A 23,735-nucleotide genomic window follows, 5' to 3' on the forward strand; every position below is an offset into this window, starting at 1 on the left:
CCAGTTATACACCACAGCACAGGGGAAGTGCCCTGCAGGTCATCACCACTCCAGGGACTATCCAAAATGACCAAATGGAAGAATTCCCCTCAGAAGAATCTCCAGGAAATAACAACAGCTAATGAACTGATCAAAAAGGATTTAAATAATATAACAGAAAGTGAATTTAGAATAATAGTCACAAAATTAATCACTGGGCTTGAAAACAGTATAGAGGACAACAGAGAATCTCTTGCTACAGAGATCAAGGGACTAAGGAACAGTCACGAGGAGCTGAAACGTGCTTTAAACGAAATGCAAAACAAAATGGAAACGACGACAGCTCGGATTGAAGAGGCAGAGGGGAGAATAGGTGAACTAGAAGATAAAGTTATGGAAAAAGAAGCTGAGAGAAAGAGAGATAAAAAAAATCCAGGAGTATGAGGGGAAAATTAGAGAACTAAGTGATACACTAAAAAGAAATAATATACGCATAATTGGTATCCCAGATGAGGAAGAGAGACGGAAAGGTGCTGAAGGGGTACTTGAAGAAATTATAGCTGAGAACTTCCCTGAACTGGGGAAGGAAAAAGGCATTGAAATCCAAGAGGCACAGAGAACTCCCTTCAGACGTAACTTGAATCGATCTTCTGCACGACATATCATAGTGAAAATGGCAAAATACAAGGATAAAGACAAAATTCTGAAAGCAGCAAGAGATAAACATGCCCTCACATATATAGGGAGACCTATAAGACTCGTGACTGATCTCTCTTTTGAAACTTGGCAGGCCAGAAAGGCTTGGCACGATATCTTCAGTGTGTTAAACAGAAAAAATATGCAGCCGAGAATCCTTTATCCAGCAAGTCTGTCATTTAGAATAGAAGGAGAGATAAAGGTCTTCCCAAACAAACAAAAACTAAAGGAATTTGTCACCACGAAACCAGCCCTACAAGAGATCCTAAGGGGGATCCTGTGAGACAAAGTACCAGAGACATCACTATAAGCATAAAATGTACAGACATCACAATGACTCTAAACCCATATCTTTCTATAATAACACTGAATGTAAATGGATTAAATGCGCCAACCAAAAGACATAGGTTATCAGAATGGATAAAAAAACAAGACCCATCTATTTGCTGTCTACAAGAGACTCATATTAGATCTGAGGACACCTTTAGATTGAGAGTGAGGGGATGGAGAACTATTTATCATGCTACTGGAAGCCAAAAGAAAGCTGGAGTAGCCATACTTATATCAGACAAACTAGACTTTAAATTAAAGGCTGTAACAAGAGATGAAGAAGGGCATTATATAATAATTACAGGGTCTATCCATCAGGAAGAGCTAACAATTATAAATGTCTATGCGCCGAATACGGGAGCCCCCAAATATATAAAATAATTACTCATAAACATAAGCAACTTTATTGATAAGTATGTGGTCATTGCAGGGGACTTTAACACCCCACTTACAGAAATGGACAGATCATCTAGACACAGGGTCAATAAAGAAACAAGGGCCCCGAATGATACATTGGATCAGATGGACTTGACAGATATATTTAGAACTCTGCATCCCAAAGCAACAGAATATACTTTCTTCTCGAGTGCACATGGAACATTCTCCAAGATAGATCATATACTGGGCCACAAAACAGCCCTTCATAAGTTTACAAGAATTGAAATTATACCATGCATACTTTCAGACCACAATGCTATGAAGCTTGAAATCAACCACAGGAAAAAGTCTGGAAAACCTCCAAAAGCATGGAGGTTAAAGAACACCCTACTAACGAATGAGTGGGTCAACCAGGCAATTAGAGAAGAAATTAAAAAATGTATGGAAACAAACGAAAATGAAAATACAACAATCCAAACGCTTTGGGATGCAGCAAAGGCAGTCCTGAGAGGAAAATACATTGCAATCCAGGCCTATCTCAAGAAACAAGAAAAATCCCAAATACAAAATCTAACAGCACACCTAAAGGAAATAGAAGCAGAACAGCAAAGGCAGCCTAAACCCAGCAGAAGAAGAGAAATAATAAAGATCAGAGCAGAAATAAACAATATAGAATCTAAAAAAACTGTAGAGCAGATCAACGAAACCAAGAGTTGGTTTTTTGAAAAAATAAAATTGACAAACCTCTAGCCAGGCTTCTCACAAAGAAAAGGGAGATGACCCAAATAGATAAAATCATGAACGAAAATGGAATTATTACAACCAATCCCTCAGAGATACAAACAATTATCAGGGAATACTATGAAAAATTATATGCCAACAAATTGGACAACCTGGAAGAAATGGACAAATTCCTAAACACCCACAAGCTTCCAAAACTCAATCAGGAGGAAATAGAAAGCTTGAACAGACCTATAACCAGCAAAGAAATTGAATCGGTTTTCAAAAATCTCCCAACAAATAAGAGTCCAGGACCAGATGGCTTCCCAGGGGAGTTCTACCAGACGTTTAAAGCAGAGATAATACTAATCCTTCTCAAGCTATTCCAAGAAATAGAAAGGGAAGGAAAACTTCCAGACTCATTCTATGAAGCCAGTATTACTTTGATTCCTAAACCAGACAGAGACCCAGTAAAAAAAAGAGAACTACAGGCCAATATCCCTGATGAATATGGATGCAAAAATTCTCAAGAAGATACTAGCAAATCGAATTCAACGGCATATAAAAAGAATTATTCACCAGGATCAAGTGGGATTCATTCCTGGGATGCAGGGCTGGTTCAACATTCGCAAATCAATCAACGTGATACATCACATTAACAAAAAAAAAAGAGAAGAACCATATGATCCTGTCAATCGATGCAGAAAAGGCCCTTGACAAAATCCAGCACCCTTTCTTAATAAAAACCCTTGAGAAAGTCGGGATAGAAGGAACATACTTAAAGATCATAAAAGCCATTTATGAAAAGCCCACAGCTAACATCATCCTCAACAGGGAAAAACTGAGAGCTTTTTCCCTGAGATCAGGAACACGACAGGGATGCCCACTCTCACCGCTGTTGTTTAACATAGTGCTGGAAGTTCTAGCATCAGCAATCAGACAACAAAAGGAAATCAAAGGCATCAAAATTGGCAAAGATGAAGTCAAGATGAATTCGCTTTTTGCAGATGACATGATATTATACATGGAAAATCCGATAGACTCCAACAAAAGTCTGCTTGAACTGATACATGAATTCGGCAAAGTCGCAGGATACAAAATCAATGTGCAGAAATCAGTTGCATTCTTATACACTAACAATGAAGCAACAGAAAGACAAATGAAGAAACTGATCCCATTCACAATTGCACCAAGAAGCATAAAATACCTAGGAATAAATCTAACCAAAGATGTACAAGATCTGTATGCTGAAAACTATAGAAAGCTTATGCAGGTAATTGAAGAAGATATAAAGAAATGGAAAGACATTCCCTGCTCATGGATTGGAAGAATAAATATTGTCAAAATGTCAATACTACCCAAAGCTATCTACACATTCAATGCAATCCCAATCAAAATTGCACCAGCATTCTTCTCGAAACTAGAACAAGCAATCCTAAAATTCATATGGAACCACAAAAGGCCCCGAATAGCCAAAGTAATTTGAAGAAGAAGACCAAAGCAGGAGGCATCACAATCCCAGACTTTAGCCTCTACTACAAAGCTGTCATCATCAAGACAGCATGGTATTGGCATAAAAACAGACACATAGACCAATGGAATAGAATAGAAACCCCAGAACTAGACCCACAAACGTATGGCCAACTCATCTTTGACAAAGCAGGATGGAACATCCAATGGAAAAAAGACAGTCTCTTTAACAAATGGTGCTGGGAGAACTGGACAGCAACATGCAGAAGGTTGAAACTAGACCACTTTCTCACACCATTCACAAAAATAAACTCAAAATGGATAAAGGACCTGAATGTGAGACAGGAAACCATCAAAACCCTAGAGGAGAAAGCAGGAAAAGACCTCTCTGACCTCAGCCGTAGCAATCTCTTACTCGACACATCCCCAAAGGCAAGGGAATTAAAAGCAAAAGTGAAATATGGCACTGTTGGTGGGAATGCAAATTGGTGCAGCCGCTCTGGAAAGCAGTGTGGAGGTTCCTCAGAAAATTAAAAATAGACCTACCCTATGACCCAGCAATAGCACTGCTAGGAATTTATCCAAGGGATACAAGAGTACTGATGCATAGGGGCACTTGTACCCCAATGTTTATAGCAGCACTCTCAACAATAGCCAAATTATGGAAAGAGCCTAAATCTCCATCAACTGATGAATGGATAAAGAAATTGTGGTTTATATACACAATAGAATACTACGTGGCAATGAGAAAGAATGAAATATGGCCTTTTGTAGCAATGTGGATAGAACTGGAGAGTGTGATGCTAAGTGAAATAAGCCATACAGAGAAAGACAGATACCATATGGTTTCACTCTTATGTGGATCCTGAGAAACTTAACAGAAACCCATGGGGGAGGGGAGGGAAAAAAAAAAGAGGTTAGAGTGGGAGAGAGCCAAAGCATAAGAGACTCTTAAAAACTGAGAACAAACTGAGGGTTGATGGGGGGTGGGAGGGAGAGGAGGGTGGGTGATGGGTATTGAGGAGGGCACCTTTTGGGATGAGCACTGGGTGTTGTACGGAAACCAATTTGACAATAAATTTCATATATTAAAATAAATAAATAAATAAAAATTAAAAAAATTTAAAAAATTTAAAAATAAAAAATAAATAAATAAATATACATGAACTACTGGGTGCCAATATGTATGTTAGATACTGGAAATACATGGAGCTTACAGCCTAAAGAGAAAGTGGACCTTTGTCCACTATAATTATACAAGTATTGCTGCCATAACTTGTGCAAAGGATGGAAATCACAGCATGCTATAAATGATTTTCAAAAAAGAAATCTAGGGGTACCTGGGTGGCTCAGTCATTAAGTGTCTGACTTTAGCTCAGGTCATGATCTCACAGCTTGTGGGTTTGAGCCCTGGATCAGGCTCTGTGCCTGTAACCTACTTTGGATTCTGTGTCTCCCTCTCTCTTGGCATCACCCCACCCTCCCAACTTGTGCTCTGTCCCTCTCTCAAATAAACATGTAAAAAAATTAAAAAAAAAAAAGAAATCTAAATTGGCCAAGGACATATAGGAAAGGGGTTCTAAAATCTAATATTATGTCTGGGTTATATATTTTAGTAGGAATTTAGCTGAATGGAGAAATGATGGAAGATCATCCTAGGTGAAGGAAACAGCCTATAAATAGTCCTAAATTAATATGCCTGATATTTTGGGGGCACCTGGGTGGCTCAGTCAGTTAAATGTTCAAATCTTGATTTTGGCTCGGGTCATGGTCTCATAGTCCTGAGATGGATCCGGCATAGGACTCATTGATCAGTGTGGAGCCTGCTTGAAATTCTCTCTCCCACTCTTCCTCTGTCCCTCCCCTGATTGCACATGGGTGTGCTCTCTTTTTCTCTAAACACAAAAACAAAACAAAACAAAAAAACACAACAACCACAAAAACAAACAAAAACAAAAAACAAAAAAACCAACAAGAACAAGCAAACAAAAAACAATTTAAAAGAGTCATCTCTGGACCCTTAAAGAAGTGCATAAAGAACATCTGGGTCATGCAGCCTAATATGGAGAAGATCCTGTGTTCCCTGAACAAGTCTGATTATCTTTGGCATGGTGACAGTGGAGAGACACATATCCAAAAAAGATTTCCAAGGAGGAAGTACATGGGAGAATGAAGTATGGAACTAATGTCACTGTGACCATAATGAGAATGTTCCCCAACACAGTAGCACTGTAGATTAGGGAGAATGTTACAAAGAAGAAAATTCAAGGTTCCTATTGTCCAGAAAATCCTAGTAAAAAAATTCAGTCACTACAGATCCATTTTAAGATCCATTTACTTGATTCATAGAGGATCCAGAAGTTCTTTTATACAAAGAGAATAAAAAAAAAATAAAGCCATAATTAGAACTGATGTTTTCCTATTTCTAATTGATGATAATAGTTGGTGTTATGAGAATACATAATCTTAAATATGTTGGCATCACTATCTATAATTTGAAATTATTTTATGGGTCACATTCTGAAACAATATTCTCATAGTTATGCAGCAATTAAAAGGTATTAAGAGAGTGGAAGTTTTATTTTCTATTATCTTATTCATTCAAATGATACTCTTTTATCAATTGATATTGACCGTCACTAATTTGCTCCCTTGGACAAATCGGATAAGTAGCTATATTAGTATTTATTTTGCCTTTTATTATCACACTTATCTGTCTCCTTGTGAGATTATGTTACAAAAATATATAAGGAATATATAATTTGGAAGATGAGATTGTGTTATCCTGTATCACGGAAGTCATTTTTTTAAGGTTATTCTATGTTTCTTAAATACACACCTAGAAGCTAATTTATACATGGAAGAAAGTCTTCCAATTCATTAAAATAATTTTGCTTTTTAGTTTCTGTTGGGTAGTATACTGAGAATTTTATGAAACATGTACTCATTCTCAGATCTTTATGAACTTCTTTTCCTAGTACCTTGTATTACTGTTGTTCACAGTGCAAAGTGTGTGTCTTCTGTGTAAATGTAAGTGGTGGGTAAGAGTAAATAATGAAATGATTCAACCCTAACATGTAGAGTTTTCTCTGGTTATGACATGTCATACTAAATTGTCTTTACTTGGCTTTTTAGACATTATTCATAGCATCTAGAGTGATCAAAAATGATCAATAGCTATTAAGTGATTACTGTGTGCTAAACTCTAAATGTTTCATATACATTAACACATTTAATGCTCATAAGAATCCCATGAGGTGAATAGTATTATTATTCTCATTTTGCATATAAAGAAATTATGGCATCGAAGTATTTAATGATTTACGCTGTTACACAGCTACCAAGGGTCAAAGCTGATATTCAAGCCTGTCAATCTAATCCTAAATCTGGGCCCATATTAAGATACACATTGCCTCAAAAATTAAAGGAATGTATATTTATGGTCTAGTTGTCAAGTATTGATTGAATTCATGTGTTCCAGTAGAATTCCTTAGGAGATATGATTCAACAAGTATGTTGGAATCTTTCTGTGTTACAGTTAATTACACTGTATTTTCTTATATAGAATGAATCAATGCATGTCTAGAGACAATCTAGAGATATATAATTATCAAGTCAAACCGGCAATAAACCAAGTAAAAATATTTAATTTAGTACATGGTGTATATAACATATTGTAACAATTTTAAAAGGTTGGTGACCAATTTCAAGTGACACTTTCACATACAGCTTTAGGCTTGGTTGCTATTATCTTCAAAACACTTAAAAAGTGAACACATTCCTTATGATCAGTGAACAAAAATGACAAGACTCAGAGAATATGTGAGGATTTGTAGGAAGAAGAGAATAAAGAACAGTGAGTAGGAGGAGTGGTACGTTTAGAAAAGGGACTGAATTCAGATATAAAGATGAACAGAAGTGTCTGTTCTCTTTTCTCCAATGACGTGTAATATTCTCCTTGTTTTCATTTCTATTCAGGCCCTTGTCAAAATATCCTATCACCATTATCCAACCTTAATTCCCCCAATTGCTTTCCTACCTTAGATATTTTTAAAAACTGGATAATCATACAAATTAGGGAAAATAAAGATGAAAATGGTGTTCTTGTAGGTCAACCCCCAGGAGGACACAGAGTGTATGCTAAATGATGATGATGGTCTGGAGGTGCACACAGAGGAAAGCCACGCACCATGCCCTCTTTGAAGATCTGTGTTACATGATTATCAGGTGAGTGAGCAGGAATTTTGCTTTGGAGACCTTTATGACAGTAATTTTAATAGATGCACTTTGAAGAAATGATTATTTGATGAATATAGCAGCTACATTTGGGGATGTATACCTTTGCTACATGGAATTTCATGCCCCATGATACACTGACAACAGAAAAACTTGGTTGTGAAATTAATACAGTTAAGTATATTGTAATTAATAGGAATAAAGCCTACATTACAGCTTTAATTTGCCCTTTTATTTTGTTTGAGAGGGAAAGCCGGCATTCATTTATGTTGATAGCTTTCCCAGTATTTGTTTCTCTTATTCCTCTCCTTCTCATCCCATGCAAGTTTCTAAAATGGTTTCTTTAGTTCTGCATTTAATATGTGTGTTGTTATGAGTGTACAAAGACAATATAATAGAAAGGAAAGGAATTATATAGTTTAGACAGAAATTCTATTACAGGAGAATTGTCTTCATCAAATCAATTGCATATTTTATTAGAATTGAAGGTATAATAATTATATGTTAGAGCTGGGAGGTCCTTGTAGTCATGTATTTCTTACATCTTATTTAGCAAATGAAAAATCTAGGTCCACAAAATTAGATACCACCTTGAAGGCTGGAATAGCAAAAGAGGAAGAGAAATTACCCATAATACATAAATGCTGCTGGGACAGTGTCACCATTACTGTGTTGGGACTTCTAGTCTATTACTGAGTAAGAATGTAAGAGATCATGCACTTGATGAAGCTTTAGGAGCCTTGGACCCTTCCACCTTACTGATGCTGCTGAGCCCTCCAAAGTATTTCTGGAGTCCATGGTTGCCCGGTAGCCTGGTGGCTGGATACTCTGCGACCACAGCCCAAGGCAGAGGAATGTAAAGTTTCCCCCTTTTTCCTGCCTTCCAATATCATGTTAATGTCTTCCACTGATAGAACTGATACTAGTAAGTTTTAAGTTTACAAGGAGTTCAGGAAAAGTAATTTTCAGGCTTGTAGCTATCTACTAAAGAGAGGACTGTAGAAAAGCTAATATGGGGCAGCGAGTCACCAGAAATATTCTGAATCATCTTCCCATTTTGTTGCTTAGATTCCATACACACTACTCCACCTTTATTTAAATTTCCAATCAAAGATAATTGCTTCAGCTGAAAGATTCATTTATCCTGCATACAAATTAAGACATTCTTATCTTTTCTCCAAATGGAAAGCTAGAAGTTTTCATAGCTTCCTATATCCATCTCAGTGCCGTGTTGGGATCTCCTGTAGCTTAATCATAATCCCACAGGATCATTCCATAGCCTAGAGACTAAATGGTAAAGTTAATCACCAGCATCTTCTTGGTGAGGAAAAATAAAAGAAAAAAAGAATTTGAAATTTCTTTATAAATACCATAAATGCACAGTTATCCTAGTACATATTCAGAAAGAAAATATTCTTGGTTTCTATAATCAGCATTTTACTAATGGGTTGGGAAACTCAATTGTCCATGGCTGTCTTCTTTTATTGCCAATTGCTTTCTTTTTTCTGGTCAGCTAATAAATCTGATGATAATGATTCTTTATTTGGTGGGGTGAACCTGATGTAAAATTTTATTGGGTTATATCATTCTCATTTACTTAACTGAAATATACTCATTTACTTTACATATAATAAATGTACAATATTATATTATTTTCTGGTGTACAATATGTTGATTCAGCAGTTCTATACATTACTATACATTACTCAGTTTTCACTAGAATAATTGTAGTCACTGTTTGTTACCATACAATGTTATCTTTGTGCACTGTTGGTGGAAATGTAAATTGATGCAGCCCCTGTGAAAAACATTTTTATTTACTTTTATTACTTGGTATGCAAATATTATGAGACACCACAGAGAATCGTTTGAATCTCATATATGATCTTTCCTACTCTATTGAGGAACACTAAGCCTAGTACACCTTGATTATTGGGATCAATCTTTTCAGTTGACTTAATAAACTCTTCTATTAAATCAGAGGTATGAGGAGACTGAAATGGCTAGGACTTTTTACTTTCAGGTCAATGGGAATTTTTTGTTTGCTCTTGTTGGGAGTTATTTATTGGGAACATGTGGCAGGAACAAGAATAAATTTATTAATGTTATTAAAATTTAGATAGAACATCTGTTATAAAGGCATAGATGTTGAAGATAGAGTTTGGATTAGATTCTCTGTTTAGTGCTTGTTATTTCTGTGCCAAGTTCATTAAATTTTGTAATGCTGAGTTTTCTACTGAGAATATGTTAATAATATGCTCTATTTTCACCATTATAATGTTAAGAGAAAACACATGCAAAGTGCCTCATCCATGGTTAAAGCTCAGTAAATATCTGAAAACAACAAAAACCTGAAAATAACAACATACATGAATGGGATTATATTGGAAGGGTTTGTGTTTGGATACATAATTCAGGATGTTTTATTGCATATATATGTTGTGTAGGGAAGGATTGCCAGTTCTCAAGATGTGACTTATATTTCATACAAAATCATATACCTCAGTGTCTTTGGATGATGGTGGGGCAACAATGATGATGATGTCTTTCATGATTGTAATGTTTCAGTTAAAAGGTTGATCTGGGACTCACATGCTTGTTCTTTATCTTTCTTATTGCTTTTCTCATGTTTTTATTCCTGAATGTGTAGATGATTGGATTTAAAAGGGGAGTGAAAATTGCATAAAACACAGAGAGGATCTAATCTATGGAGATCTTGCTGAATGGCTATATGTAGATCAAGCTGCAAGGTCCAAAGAACAGCACCACCGCTGTAATGTGGGCTGAGAGAGTGGACAAAGCCTTGGAAGACTGGGTGGAGGAGCGACGCCAGACAGTAATTAGAATGTTGCTATAGGAGACGAACAGAAAGGTGAAACAGAACAAAGTGAGTAGTCCGCTGAATGCAATGACCTATAGCTCCAAGATGTGTCAGTGCAGGCAAGTCTGATGACCTGAGGCAGATCACAGAAAAACTATTCACAACATTGGGACCACATAATGGTAAAGGCACAGTGAACACCATTTGGCTCACAGGGTGAACAAAACCAGTGGTCCAGGACAGAATTGCAAGTCCGATGCGAATACAATGGATCATGATATTTTTGTAATGAAGGGGTTTGCAGATTGCAGTGAATCTATCAGTTGTCATGGCTACAAGCATCATCATCTCACTTCCGTGTAAAAGGTGAAGGAAGAACATCTGGGCCATGCAGTTTTATAGGACATAGCCTTATATTCACTAATTAGGTCATAGATCATTTTAGGAGTAGCAAAGGAGATCAGGGACTTATCAATAAAGGAGAGGTTCTCCAGCAGGAAGTACTTGGGAGAGTATAATTGAGGGTCCAGTTTTACTACAAAGATAATGAGGTTACCTAATACAGTGACTGTATAGATAATGGAAAAAAAATAAGCAAAGCTGTCACTCATGAAACTCTGTGAGGCCCAGCAAAATAACCTCAGACACCATGGAATGATTTTTTTTCTCCATTTGTTTGATTGTTAGTATATGAAACCTAAAAAGAATAAAGTCTATGAGTTAAAGTTAATATTCACTTAATGTTGCTTCCTAAAATCCACCAAAAGGTGCAAAAAAATATCAAAAGTATTGAACAACATTGAATCCAAAAAAATTTTTAACGTTTATTTATTTTTGAGATAGAGAGCATGAATGGGGGAGGGTCAGAGAGAGAGGGAGACACAGAATCCGAAACAGGCTCCAGGCTCTGAGCTGTCAGCACAGAGCCCGACGCGGGGCTTGAACTCACAGACCGTGAGATCATGACCTGAGCTAAAGTCAGACGCTCAACCCACTGAGCCACCCACGTGCCCTTTTAAAATTTTTTTTTAACGTTTATTTATTTTTGAGACAGAGAGAGACAGAGCATGAACCAAAAAATTTTTTAAAAAGAATGGACATAATTTCTTACCACAGGTTACAAGGAACTTCTGTCATAGACCAAGATGCCTGAAGAAAATTGAAGCCAACAATACGTAACTCATATCTGCACTAATCTTGAGTAAAGTGGTATCTGAATTGGTAAAGAAATTTACAAGTTCCTTGCTCCCTTTTTAGAGGATAAGGAATAGATTTTTTTGGCCCTCCATGGGCAAAGAGGAGGACACTTTCCTCTTGAAATCTGTTTTTAAAATGCATAATAGTAAGGGGCATATCAGTTAAGGAGAGGCCAACTGGTTTTCTAACTGAAAAGCAGGACCAAGAAAAACAAAATTAAGTAGATGGAATATAGAACATTGAGAATCTAGGAGTCAGTCCTGCAAGTGCTGCTGAAAGTCAGGAGAGCAGCAATAATAAACACTCTGAATTTTAGACCCTTGAATCTATGGCCATATGGAGATGGCTTCTTACCTTCATTTACATAAGGTAGAATAAAGGCTTCGATATATGGGCTCTGACTTTACCTCCCTGCCTATGAATTGAGTAGATTGGAAGGTACAGTACTCAGACTTGGCACAAACGGATGCTTGCTGCTGGCTTTTCACTGTCTCACTTAATTTACTTTTTCTGTCAAGTGGCTGAATGTTCTAACAAATTTAGTATAGCATCCATATCATTTATAAGGATAGTATAATTGTAGAGCTCTGATAAGCAAAGGGGTTGTCTATAGGGAACACATCCATGTGGTTGAATAAGCTGGATAATTTTCTTTTGTGGGAGATTGCCTTGGGCACTGTATATTTAGCTGTATTCCCGGCCTCTGTCTATTACATGCCAGTAGTATCCCCCTGTGTGTGACACCCAAAAAGGTCGACACATATTGCCAAATGTCCCTTGGTTGAGAACCACTTATATATCCTATTGGGTCAATAATTAATACAAATATAAATATTTAAATACTAAATATGAAAATTTAAATATATAAAAATTATTAATAATTGGGAGAAGAGTTAAGATATGACCTATAACCAAGAGAAAAAAATCATCAAGAAAACCATATTCAGAAATATTTAGATGATTAAATTTTAAATTAAAGTTTCTGAAATAGATATTTTTAAATCAGGAACTTATAAGAAGAATCATGAGAGAAAAAATGAAAGCTATAAAAAAAGGATGGTATGGAATTTTTCAGGCTGTAAAAATGAGGATAGAAAATGAGAAATTCAATTTGAAAGACAAAGGAACATCAACAACAAAAATCACTCTGGATAGAAAATAGAAATCATTGAAACTAAAGCAAAAGCTAAAAAAATTGTGGAAAAATTTAACAGAACCTCAGTGACCTATAAAAAATATCAAGTGACCTAACACTTGTGGTATTGGATTCAGAGACGACAGGAAACAAATATTTGAAGAAATAATGTTTAAAAACTCTAATGAATAAAGTATCAATTCACAAAATAAAATTAGGTTTGAATTCCTCAAGAAAAACAAAGAAATCACTTCAAGACATATAATAATTGCTGAAAATGAGCAATTTATAAAATTTCAAAATCTGTCAGAGGCAAAAAGATACATTATATACAGAAGAACAAAAAATGAACAACTCTACACTTTTTTTAAACTGTGCAAACTCTACTTAAAATATGAAAAGAAAAAAAAACCCTCTCAAACTGGAATTCTATACCAAAATTAAGAGTGAAATAGAAACATTTTTGAGCAGGTAGAAGATGAAATATTTCATGGCCACCAGAAATGTTAAATGAAGCTGTGATGACAATTTATTACATTTATAATATGTACAAATAAAAGGATGACATAATAATATAGTACAAAGGAGAGAAAGGATAGAGAAGTTCAGTATATGTGAATTGATAAGATATTGTTTGAAGGTATTCTAATGTGATAATTCAAAATTGCATCATATAAACTGTAGAGAAACCATGAAAAAGAGGAAGTGGGCCTGGATGAGAGAACAACAGAATGGAAGGAAGGAAGGAACGAAAGAAGGAGGGAAGGAAAAGGGAAGGGGAAAGAAAGAAAAGAAAAGAAAGAAAGAGCAGTTAGCTAAAATAACCTTATATGTCTAGTAGCTACTAGCTTGGACAGCCTAGGTTTAAATGTATTTATTTAGTTCTTGAAAGAGACAGAGACAGTGACAGAGTGCATGTGCACAAGTGAGGAAGGGGCAGAGAGAGAGGGAGAGAATCCCAAGCAGGCTCTGGTCTATCAGCACAGAGCCTGACGTGGAGCTTGGGTCTGGATCTCACAAACTATGAGATCATGACCTGAGCCAAAATCAAGTCGGATGCTCAACTGACTGAGCCACCCAGGCTTGGACAGCCTAGGTTTAAACCATTTGATTCTTTCCTGGTCAAATCAAAACACAATCCTTGGTTATTGATATAGTTTCCAAAATGAAGCCTGTTGCTCTTTGTAAATCAGCCACAATAAGCCCTAAAGGCAGCAAAACTCTGAGGAAGAGGGTAAGGGAAAATTTGCATGATAGATGCTATCAAGTACCCTTACTTAGCATTGTAGGAGGAATTAGGCTTATGGGTCATTGACACCTTTAGATGTTGATAGTCTCTTAAACTAGGGGTCTTGCTATGTGGGCAAATAAATTGGCTGTAGGTAATTGGAAAATAAAACCACTCTCATTTTCAGCTTTCAGTTACACAAACATTTATGGGAACATGGAGGAAAATGAAGACAAGTAATGTAGAAACCACCCAAAAAAAGACCTCGTGCTGAGCCAAGAGGTTGGAATGCTAAGGTTTTTGTCAGACGCTTTCCCTAAAGCATTTCCTGAACTAGCTACTGGAAATAATTAAATAAAATGGCATGGAAATATCCAAACAGCAAAAACGTAGGCATACTTCTCTCATACCCACTGAGGCCGTTAGTCTAAACACTGTGGACTTAGCGTCCATCTGATGATGATTTTAGATAGATTTCCCTGAAAAGAAGAGTCTGCACAGAGCCAGCAAAGGATTATACTGGACTCCTTCCAGAAGCCTCAGTGGTGTAAAAATGGGAATTTAATAGAACTGATGCCTATTCAGTTCTAGGATTTGCTTATCCTTTTGTAAGCAATCCTTCTTGCTCAACTATAGACCCCAACAGCACTTTCTTGAGGCATTGACAATGACTGAAACATTCCAGCCCCCAGACCAGAAAAGCCCTGATAACAACAGAATGCCTAGAAGACATCCCCCCCCACCCATGTCCCCTTCCTTGCCCATGATCAGGAGCTAAACACATACTGATCCCACCTGTGGTTACATGCTCCCTTCCTGCTGTCTTGCATGTACCCCCTTAAACCTCTCCTAGAAAACTCTAGGTGTCTACCTTGCAGGCAGAGAAGTGAGTTAAGGTTTGAGCCTGCCAGCTCATACAGCTGCAGGCACCTGAACTAATTTTTCCCTTTCCAAACCCTTGTCTCTTGGGTTATTGTCTTCTCTTGCGATGAGTATATCCAAGTTTGTTTGGCAATAGTATTGGCAAACCCAGCCAGGATTTATGCTTTCAATTTGTCCAGTCCACTCAAGGTTCTCTGGGATGGATCAGTTGACTCTAGCAGCTCATCAGGGCTCACCCACTGATTTCCTGAGTTAGTGGCTGGGTGCATGGTTCCTTACTGGTCTTACAGAAGCAGCCACTAAGAATACAGTTAAAGGTTTATAATAGTGGAGATCTATGAGTGTATTTCATGTGGAACAACTCTTTGATCAGAAAAGGCACTTTACTGTTACTAATCTACAAAAAGGACCAAAGAAACATTGAATTACCTGGCTATGTCACATTTCTTATCACACTTGGAGCAGTGGTCCTATTGAAAATGGAAATAGGGAGTTCAAAATTACTTCAAATACAAGTGAAGAGAGGCATGAATGTCTGGCTAATATTATTGGGTAAATATATGTTTCAGGTAGATGTGAAAGACAGCCTAGGGGATACTCCACAGGAAACATTTCTTAGAACTGGAGGTGGGAATAAGGAAATGCGAAGACTGCAATTCTCCAGCTTTATATCTTTATATCTTCTGTTTTGACAGACCCAGTTATGCTTACAATAATGCCAGGCCTAAGTTTAATATAATAATTATGTAAATGGTAACTATATGTTTGTGATTGATCATTTTAAAAAATGTTTATTTTTAAGACAGAAAGAGACAGACAGAGCACAAACAGGGGAGTGGCAGAGAGGGAGACACAGAATCCGAAGCTCTCCAGGGTCTGAGCTATCAGCACAGAGCCCGATGCAAGACTTGAACCCACAAACCAGGAGATCATGACCTGAGCTGAAGTCAGACCCTTAACCAACTGAGCCACCCAGGCAACCCTGTGATTGACCGTTTTTAATATTCTTAAATAAGTTTTATATTAGAGCACTCTAGACCTGGTAGTGGGTTTTATATTCCTCTTCCTAACTGTTGTCCATAATAAGTAAAACATGCTAGTTTTGGTAAGTATGCAATGCCAGAAAAAGTTTTCTCTTGTAATTCAGGGAAAACAACATGGCATCTTTAATAATTCCCATTGGTATTTGATCATCAGTTGAGTATTGTTAGGTCTCAAAATACGTCACTTGTTTATGACCACTCTCTCAATATATATGACTATTTTTGGAGAAAATATTTTTGTCATTCTTTTCGGGAATTACTATTATTTTTGGAAAGACAAGCACTCCAGGTTTCAGTGTGTCTGACTCATGTTCTAAAACACTGTAAAACTGGTAAGTCATAGAGGAAGTTTTAACATGCATTAAAAAAATATAGAACCATTTCTAGATATTGGCTTTTAATCCCATTGTTAATATGAAGAATCAGATGTGAAAAGTCCTTTAGAAGCTGAACACTGATAACATTGGAGAATTCTAGAAGGCATTGTCACTCTAGTTGTCATAAAAGTACAGCATATTCACATTATAAGTGTGATAGCATGGAGCAAATTAAATAATTGAGTACGCTTTGATATACTTCAAGTGATGGTATTTTCCTTTTGTTAAAGAGTTTCCATTTCAAACTTCATAATGTCCATATCATCACCAATAAACATTTGAGAGCATTGTCAATCCATGTCAAACAGTGACTCCTCAAGAAGTAAGTGGCCGAATGAATTCTTTGCTTTTGTTTTCAAAGAAATGTGCTATTCCCTGTCAGGCTGATAAACCTACCCAACCTAACACTTCAGTTTATCCTGTTCTGTTAAGCAAACAAACAAACAAACATCATCAGCCCAATTAACAAATATCATGTGGACAAGAACATGATTTTTGGCAAACCTGACCTAACCCATAATTGCTTTTATTTCATATTCTTTTGTATTAAGATTACAAGCACTTTTAAAAATACATTTCAATACACTAAATCACTCATATATTCTCAGGTAATTGGACACATTGTGTTCTGTAGATCTAGCAACTCATAGATCAGTCATAATTTGTGGTTTCATAATTTGATGCCTGTGATATCCTGCAAGTAAGTTTCTACTTCTAGTACTCAGTTCAACTGTATTTTCTGCACGTGAGTCTATGAATTAGAATTAAAATGTTGATTTCAAAGTTTATATATTTTTCTCCTCAGCCATTTTATATAGTTAGAAAGTTCCTTATAGAAAGAAGAAAGCTACGGAAATTTCTGTGGGAAAGGGGATCCTAGGCAGGTAATCAAAATGATTCCTTTCAAAGCATGAACTTTTTCTCTTTTCTCTGTCACCCCTTGCCCCCTCCACACAAGATTGTGTGTGTGTGTGTGTGTGTGTGTGTGTGTGTGTGTGTGTAGGTGGTTTAGAGTTAGAAACTTATATGTGAATGTGGTTTAAAGGAAAATTATAGATTAGTGCAAGTTATACTATGAAAACAAAATAAAAACCATAAAAAGTAGAAAAATTCTTTGACTTTCAATAAACCCATCTATGGCACAGTTACATATCACTGATGCATTTTTCCAAGTATTTTTTTTTTAATTTTTTTTTTCAACGTTTTTTATTTATTTTTGGGACAGAGAGAGACAGCATGAACGAGGGAGGGGCAGAGAGAGAGGGAGACACAGAATCGGAAACAGGCTCCAGGCTCCGAGCCATCAGCCCAAAGCCTGACGCGGGGCTGGAACTCACAGACCGTGAGATCGTGACCTGGCTGAAGTCGGACGCTTAACCGACTGCGCCACCCAGGCGCCCCTCCAAGTATTTTTAAAATTCCTGTCTGCTTTCATTCATTTCATTAGCATCTGTATTGGTGGCCTTAATAACATGTATTATGGAGAATATAAGAGTAATTTGTCTATTTTCAAAGAGCTTAAAATTGATCTGGGGTAAGAATCACAACACTAGAAATGAGAGACCTCAGATTAGAAGAGATTTAGGTAGCTCATTTTCTTGTGTTCCTTCAATTTCAGAATATTGGTACCTAATGCACATGGTATACCTGGAGAATAAGTAAATGGTAGATCACATGAAACGGACCATAAATACATTGGAAATTGTTATAGGTTTTACACTAAGGAAAGTTTTATTATATAGATGAGACCATAAGGTGTCCTAAAGGATATGGTTAAATGGACAGAGGAATTTGTGGACATGAAAGCATGTAAGGATAGAAAAAAATGAATGACGAATTCAGAAAACCATGAATTTGTTTTTGCTGAAATAGAAGTTGAATTTTTGCACTATTATAAAACAGTATTGGATGTTTAGGGTGGATGAGAGGCTTATTGTGAAGGCCTTGGTGAACTTGGGACTGATAAGGGAGTTATGAAGCTGCAGGTTTCTTAAGAAGACAATAACAGGATGAAAACAGAATTCTTATGAGAATGTTAAATTCCTAAAGATAAACTGTATTTGTGGGGGAATTACATTATGTATCATCAACAAAATGCAATTCGATATAGCCATAAAATGTTTTGGATTTTCATGTGCTCATAGAAATATATTTTTAATGTATTGACAACCCAAAGAAAATAACTATGCATATGAACACTATTCTCTCAATAAATAGTAGTGAATACTATGGTCTTAATAAAAAGCATATAAATGTAAACACATACCAGTACCCACAACAACACACACACGCAAAGAACACGCACAATGTACTAATGTGTATATTACTGTTCTCAGAGGATATCCAGGAAACAGACTGTTAACAGTTATCCTGCTGCTCTGTGTGCCATGTGTTCTTTTCCATTCACATAAGCTACTTTGATCCTTTTTAAAAATAAATTAGGGAAAAATAAATATTTCTAACAATTTTATTGCAATGGTTATTCTGTTTCTGTTTAAAAGTGCTTTAACATCCAATTTGACATTTTAAAATAAATATGCTTAAAATTCCTAATTTACATGGATTTTGCTTTAACACTGATTTTAATCTAGATCCTGAATATTCATTATATATTTTATTCATTCATTCACTCCTTCAATAGACATTAGTCAGATGCAAGAATGTATATAAACTATTTCATGTATATTTGAAGTCTATCTTGTTCTCTTCAAGTGCAGTTTCAAAAATGGGATTTCAAAGCGTTAGTATGGATCTTTTAAATATTAGCCATAAAACTGAAAGGAGATACAACTTTTCTTAACATGGAAGTAACTTTAAGTACTTAATGTAACTTTGTACTTTGCATCAGTCCAAGGTTCTCAGAGTAGGAAACTGGCCAGAGAACAAGTTTATGTAGAAAAAATACATCCCCAGTTGGATAAATGTACCCATGAGATTGCCTCAGAGAAACAGATTGTACAACATTATGATGCTTCTTCCTTCTGTTTCTGATGATTGGGAGCATAAATTGCAGGAAATTGATGGCAATATGGGAAAAGGAGATGCAAGGCTATTCCTGGGATTCACATGAGGCACTTTCCCATGAAAGTATTTTCCCCTCTCTGGTAAAAAACAATGGCACAAAAGGAAGGCTTTAATTACTGCAGGAGCTTTTTAAGAACCTAGATAATTGAGGAACTATTACGGTTGAAAATATTTTTTTTAGAACAAAGCCAATAAAACCAGTGTCGTTATAAGGATGGGATGATGGGAAAGCTATGGTATGAATTTAGATGACTGTACTGAAATAATGGTATTTCTATTACCCACATCAGTCAGTTACCTCAATTACCTTATTTTATCGTTTTGAAGCTGTGATAAATAAACATGCACAAGCTAACCAGTGGTCCTCTGTATAGCAATACACAAGTGAATGAATGAATACACACTGAAAAGGAAATAAATTCAGTTCCATTTGGCTGTGAACTTTCTATATCCTTGGTATGTCTTGCTTAAATTCCTGGAAGAGGCATTTGATGTGAATAATGTTAAATATTGAGTGAATAAATTATGCATGACTGATAAATATAAACATATATCTCTATATATGCACACACATATATAAATTGCATGGTTTGACCCTGCTAGTGTACAATGACCATCACTGGTACTAGCTTGAGCTGTGAGGGATTCATTCAAAAATGGAGCAGGGAGGAGAAGAGGTATATTTTTCAGGAGATAGAAGCTTAGAAGTAAGACTTAAGGTATTTATTAATATTTGTTTACCAGAATCTCTTTCAAAATATGAGTCTTTAGAATCCTATCTATATTTTCTGCATATATCATTTCCAGGTTAAGAAATTCAGTATTATTCTGTAAATGTAGAACCCACCATGATCTTATCTTATTTAGGAGATTTATTTACCATTATCTTATTTATGGACTCTTTATAGCACAAAGAGGCATTCAATATCATGGGATTTGATTTTTTTTTTTTTATTTTACTGAGGAGGAAATGTAACCCTCAGAAGGAGGTCGTTGTCATATGCTGCCCAATGAGTAACTCAGCTAGGTGTCGTATTGAGGTCTTTGGAATCCAAGTTCACAGTCTATATGATTGTGATTTCATGTACTGTTTTTATTTTTGTCTTTCAGAAATGTATATTCTGAATTCTCCTTGCTATTTGGTACACTGCTTTGGGCCATTTACGATATCACTGACCAACAAAATTTCCCAAAAGTGGGAGGTGCTTTAAGTTCACCTGTCTGAGTATCAAAATTAGACACCAACATGAACCATCCTTTGTGTAAACACAACTTTTCTGCCCACAATTCTTACTCATTTTGATTATGATGACATAAAGTTGATAACATGGAAAGGGTGAACCATTCAGTGGTGTCTGAGTTCATTTTGCTGGGACTTTCCAAATCTCAGAATCTTCAGATTTTATTCTTCCTAGGATTCTCTGTGGTCTATGCTGGGATTGTGTTAGGAAACCTCCTCATCTTGGTCACCGTGACCTTTGACTCACGCCTTCACACACCGATGTATTTTCTGCTTATCAATCTCTCCTGTATGGATATGATCCTGGCTTCTTCTGCTACCCCTAAGATGATTGTGGATTTCCTCCGAAAGCGGAAGACCATCTCTTGGTGGGGATGTTATTCTCAGATGTTCTTCATCCACCTCCTAGGTGGGAGTGAGATGATGTTGCTCGTAGCCATGGCAATAGACAGGTATGTTGCCATATGCAAACCCCTCCATTACACGTCCATCATGAACCCCCGAGTGCTTGGTGGGCTGCTGCTATCCTCCTACACAGTTGGATTTGTGCACTCATCTAGTCAAATGGCTTTCATGTTGAATTTGCCCTTCTGCGGTCCCAACGTGGTGGACAGCTTCTTCTGTGACCTTCCCCTTGTGATCAAACTCGCCTGCAAGGATACCTACATGTTACAACTGCTGGTCATTGCTGACAGTGGCCTCCTGTCCCTGGTCTGCTTCCTCCTCTTGCTTGTCTCCTACACGGTCATCATACACTCAGTCAGGCACCGTGCTGCTAGTGGTTCCGCCAAGGCCTTCTCCACTCTCTCGGCACACATCACAGTTGTGACTTTATCGTTTGCCCCATGTGTCTTTATCTATGTATGGCCCTTCAGCAGATACTCTGTAGATAAAATTCTTTCTGTGTTTTATACAATTTTCACACCTCTCTTAAATCCTATTATTTATACATTAAGGAATCAAGAAGTAAAAGCAGCCATTAAGAAGATAAGAACTCAACACATAAATTCAGAGTCCAGAGTGCTAACCATTACACCATAGAACTCGACATATAAATTCAAAACCCACTTTGTAGATGATGCCTCCAAAGAGATAATCTCTTATTTGGACATTTTAAGGAATGAACTTTTAATGTATTTGAAGTTCTGTATAAGGAAACCGTAGGTTTTTAATTGTTAAAGAGCAAACCCCTTGTTTGTCGCTATCACTGGTTAAAAGCATGACATCTACAATCTGGAAGACATGCATTTAAATCCTCTCTTCACTACTTCTTCTCATGCAAATTTGAAAAGAAAAATGAATAAATTCTCTTTCTCTACTTCTTTATCTGCAAAAACTTCTTTATATGTTTCTTTTATTATTTTGGCATGTTTTTAATCTTTACAATTGTTATTTTTACTACTTCTATGACTCTTGTAATTATTACTGCTGCTATTATAGTTGTAGTTATTCCTGGGAATCTGTATGTAGAAAATGTACACAGATGATCCCTCACAGAGCTGTTAGCTGAGTGTCTGAGTAACTACTGTTTGGTGCTAGTGAAGTACGTTTAGTAGGTAATCCCTAGTTAATATGTATTAACTTTTAGTTACTCGGTTGCCCCAGACACAGTGACTCTAACCATTCTTCACATATTTTGTGAGCCCACAATGTGCCAGAAGATTGATCCAGGGTTTCAGGAAGCTTAGAGCTTATGGATGGAGAGAATGAACTAAATATTCAGTCATGTTGTGGCATGTAAAGTACTATGTTACATGGTTGTAAGTCCAATACAATTTTATCAGTAATAACACTAATATTTATCTCTTCCTTGTTTTCTGAGTCCACTGATAAATTGATTCAGAACTTACAGGGGGAAAGAGGTGATACTCCTGAAAAGTCTACAATCAATTCTTAGTACCAGTATCAAGCTTTTTTTTTCCACTTTTAAAATACAATTTACAAATAGAAAAAAAAAATCACTGTGATTAGTGTACAGTTCTGTGAGTCTTCACAAATGCATAGCCATGTAACCATCACAATGAGAAAACAAGAGAATTTCTTCAACCCTCAAATTCCCCTGTGTCCTTTTGTGGTCTATCCCTCTCTCTTCTATCTTCTGGCTGTGATAATAGTGATCTATTTTTTTGTGCCTCGTTTTCCTTTTCTAGACTGTCATGTAAGTGAATTCGTATAGTAAGTAGCCTTTGGGCATGGATTCTTTCAGTCAGCATAATGCCTTTGAGATTCATTTGTTAGCAAGTTGTTTTAATCATTGTAAATATATATTACATTTTTAAAAATGTTTGTTTGTTTGTTTGTTTGTTTGTTTGTTTATTTAGAGAGAGGGAGATAGGGAATCCCAAGCAGGCTCACCGCTGTCAGCACAGAGCCTGACACATGGCTCCAACTCATAAACTGTGAGATCATGACCTGAGCTGAAACCAAAAGTCAGTTGCCCAACCGATTGAGTCACCCAGGCACCAAAAATCTATATTACATTTTAATGTCTATTATATAAGTACTCTCATTGCTATTCTTCCTCAAATCATCTTGAAACCAGTTCAGTTATTTATTATTAAGTAGAATGATTTTATTAAACGACATGAATGCAAAATATTATAATTGAATTAATCTCATACACTCATTTAGGTGGAAATATATTCACAATATTGGTCTTTGTTAATTAATTAATTAATTATTATTATTTTTTAAATTAAATTAATTTTTTTCTTTTTCTTTTTATAATTTTAATTTTATTTTTTAAATTTACATCCAAATTGTTAGCCTATAGTGCGACAATGATTTCAGGAGTAGATTCCTTAATGCCTCTTACCCATTTGGTCCATTCCCCTCCCACAACCCCTCCAGTAACACTGTGTTTATTCTCCATATTTAAGAGTCTCTTCTGTTTTGTCCCCCTCCCTATTTTTATATTCTTTTTGCTTCCCTTCCCTTGTGTTCATCTGTTCTGTGTCTTAATGTCCTCATATGAGTGAA

The 23,735-nt window shown here is 36.3% G+C and overlaps 1 protein-coding gene and 1 pseudogene across 1 annotated transcript; one reads left to right on the plus strand and one right to left on the minus strand.

Moving 5' to 3' along the window:
• Positions 1-10,377: 10,377 nt before the first annotated feature.
• On the minus strand, positions 10,378-11,302 carry LOC102966374 (annotated as a pseudogene).
• Positions 11,303-20,777: 9,475 nt separating this feature from the next.
• Positions 20,778-21,797, plus strand: LOC102966086 (olfactory receptor 4K13-like). The gene has a single exon (XM_007087479.3). The coding sequence runs from the start codon at positions 20,844-20,846 to the stop codon at positions 21,795-21,797; it is 954 nt and encodes a 317-aa protein (XP_007087541.2). The 5' UTR covers positions 20,778-20,843.
• Positions 21,798-23,735: the final 1,938 nt, after the last annotated feature.

The sequence above is a fragment of the Panthera tigris genome, chromosome B3 (genome assembly GCF_018350195.1).
Source record: "Panthera tigris isolate Pti1 chromosome B3, P.tigris_Pti1_mat1.1, whole genome shotgun sequence".
In the NCBI taxonomy this organism is placed as follows: Eukaryota; Metazoa; Chordata; class Mammalia; order Carnivora; family Felidae; genus Panthera; species Panthera tigris.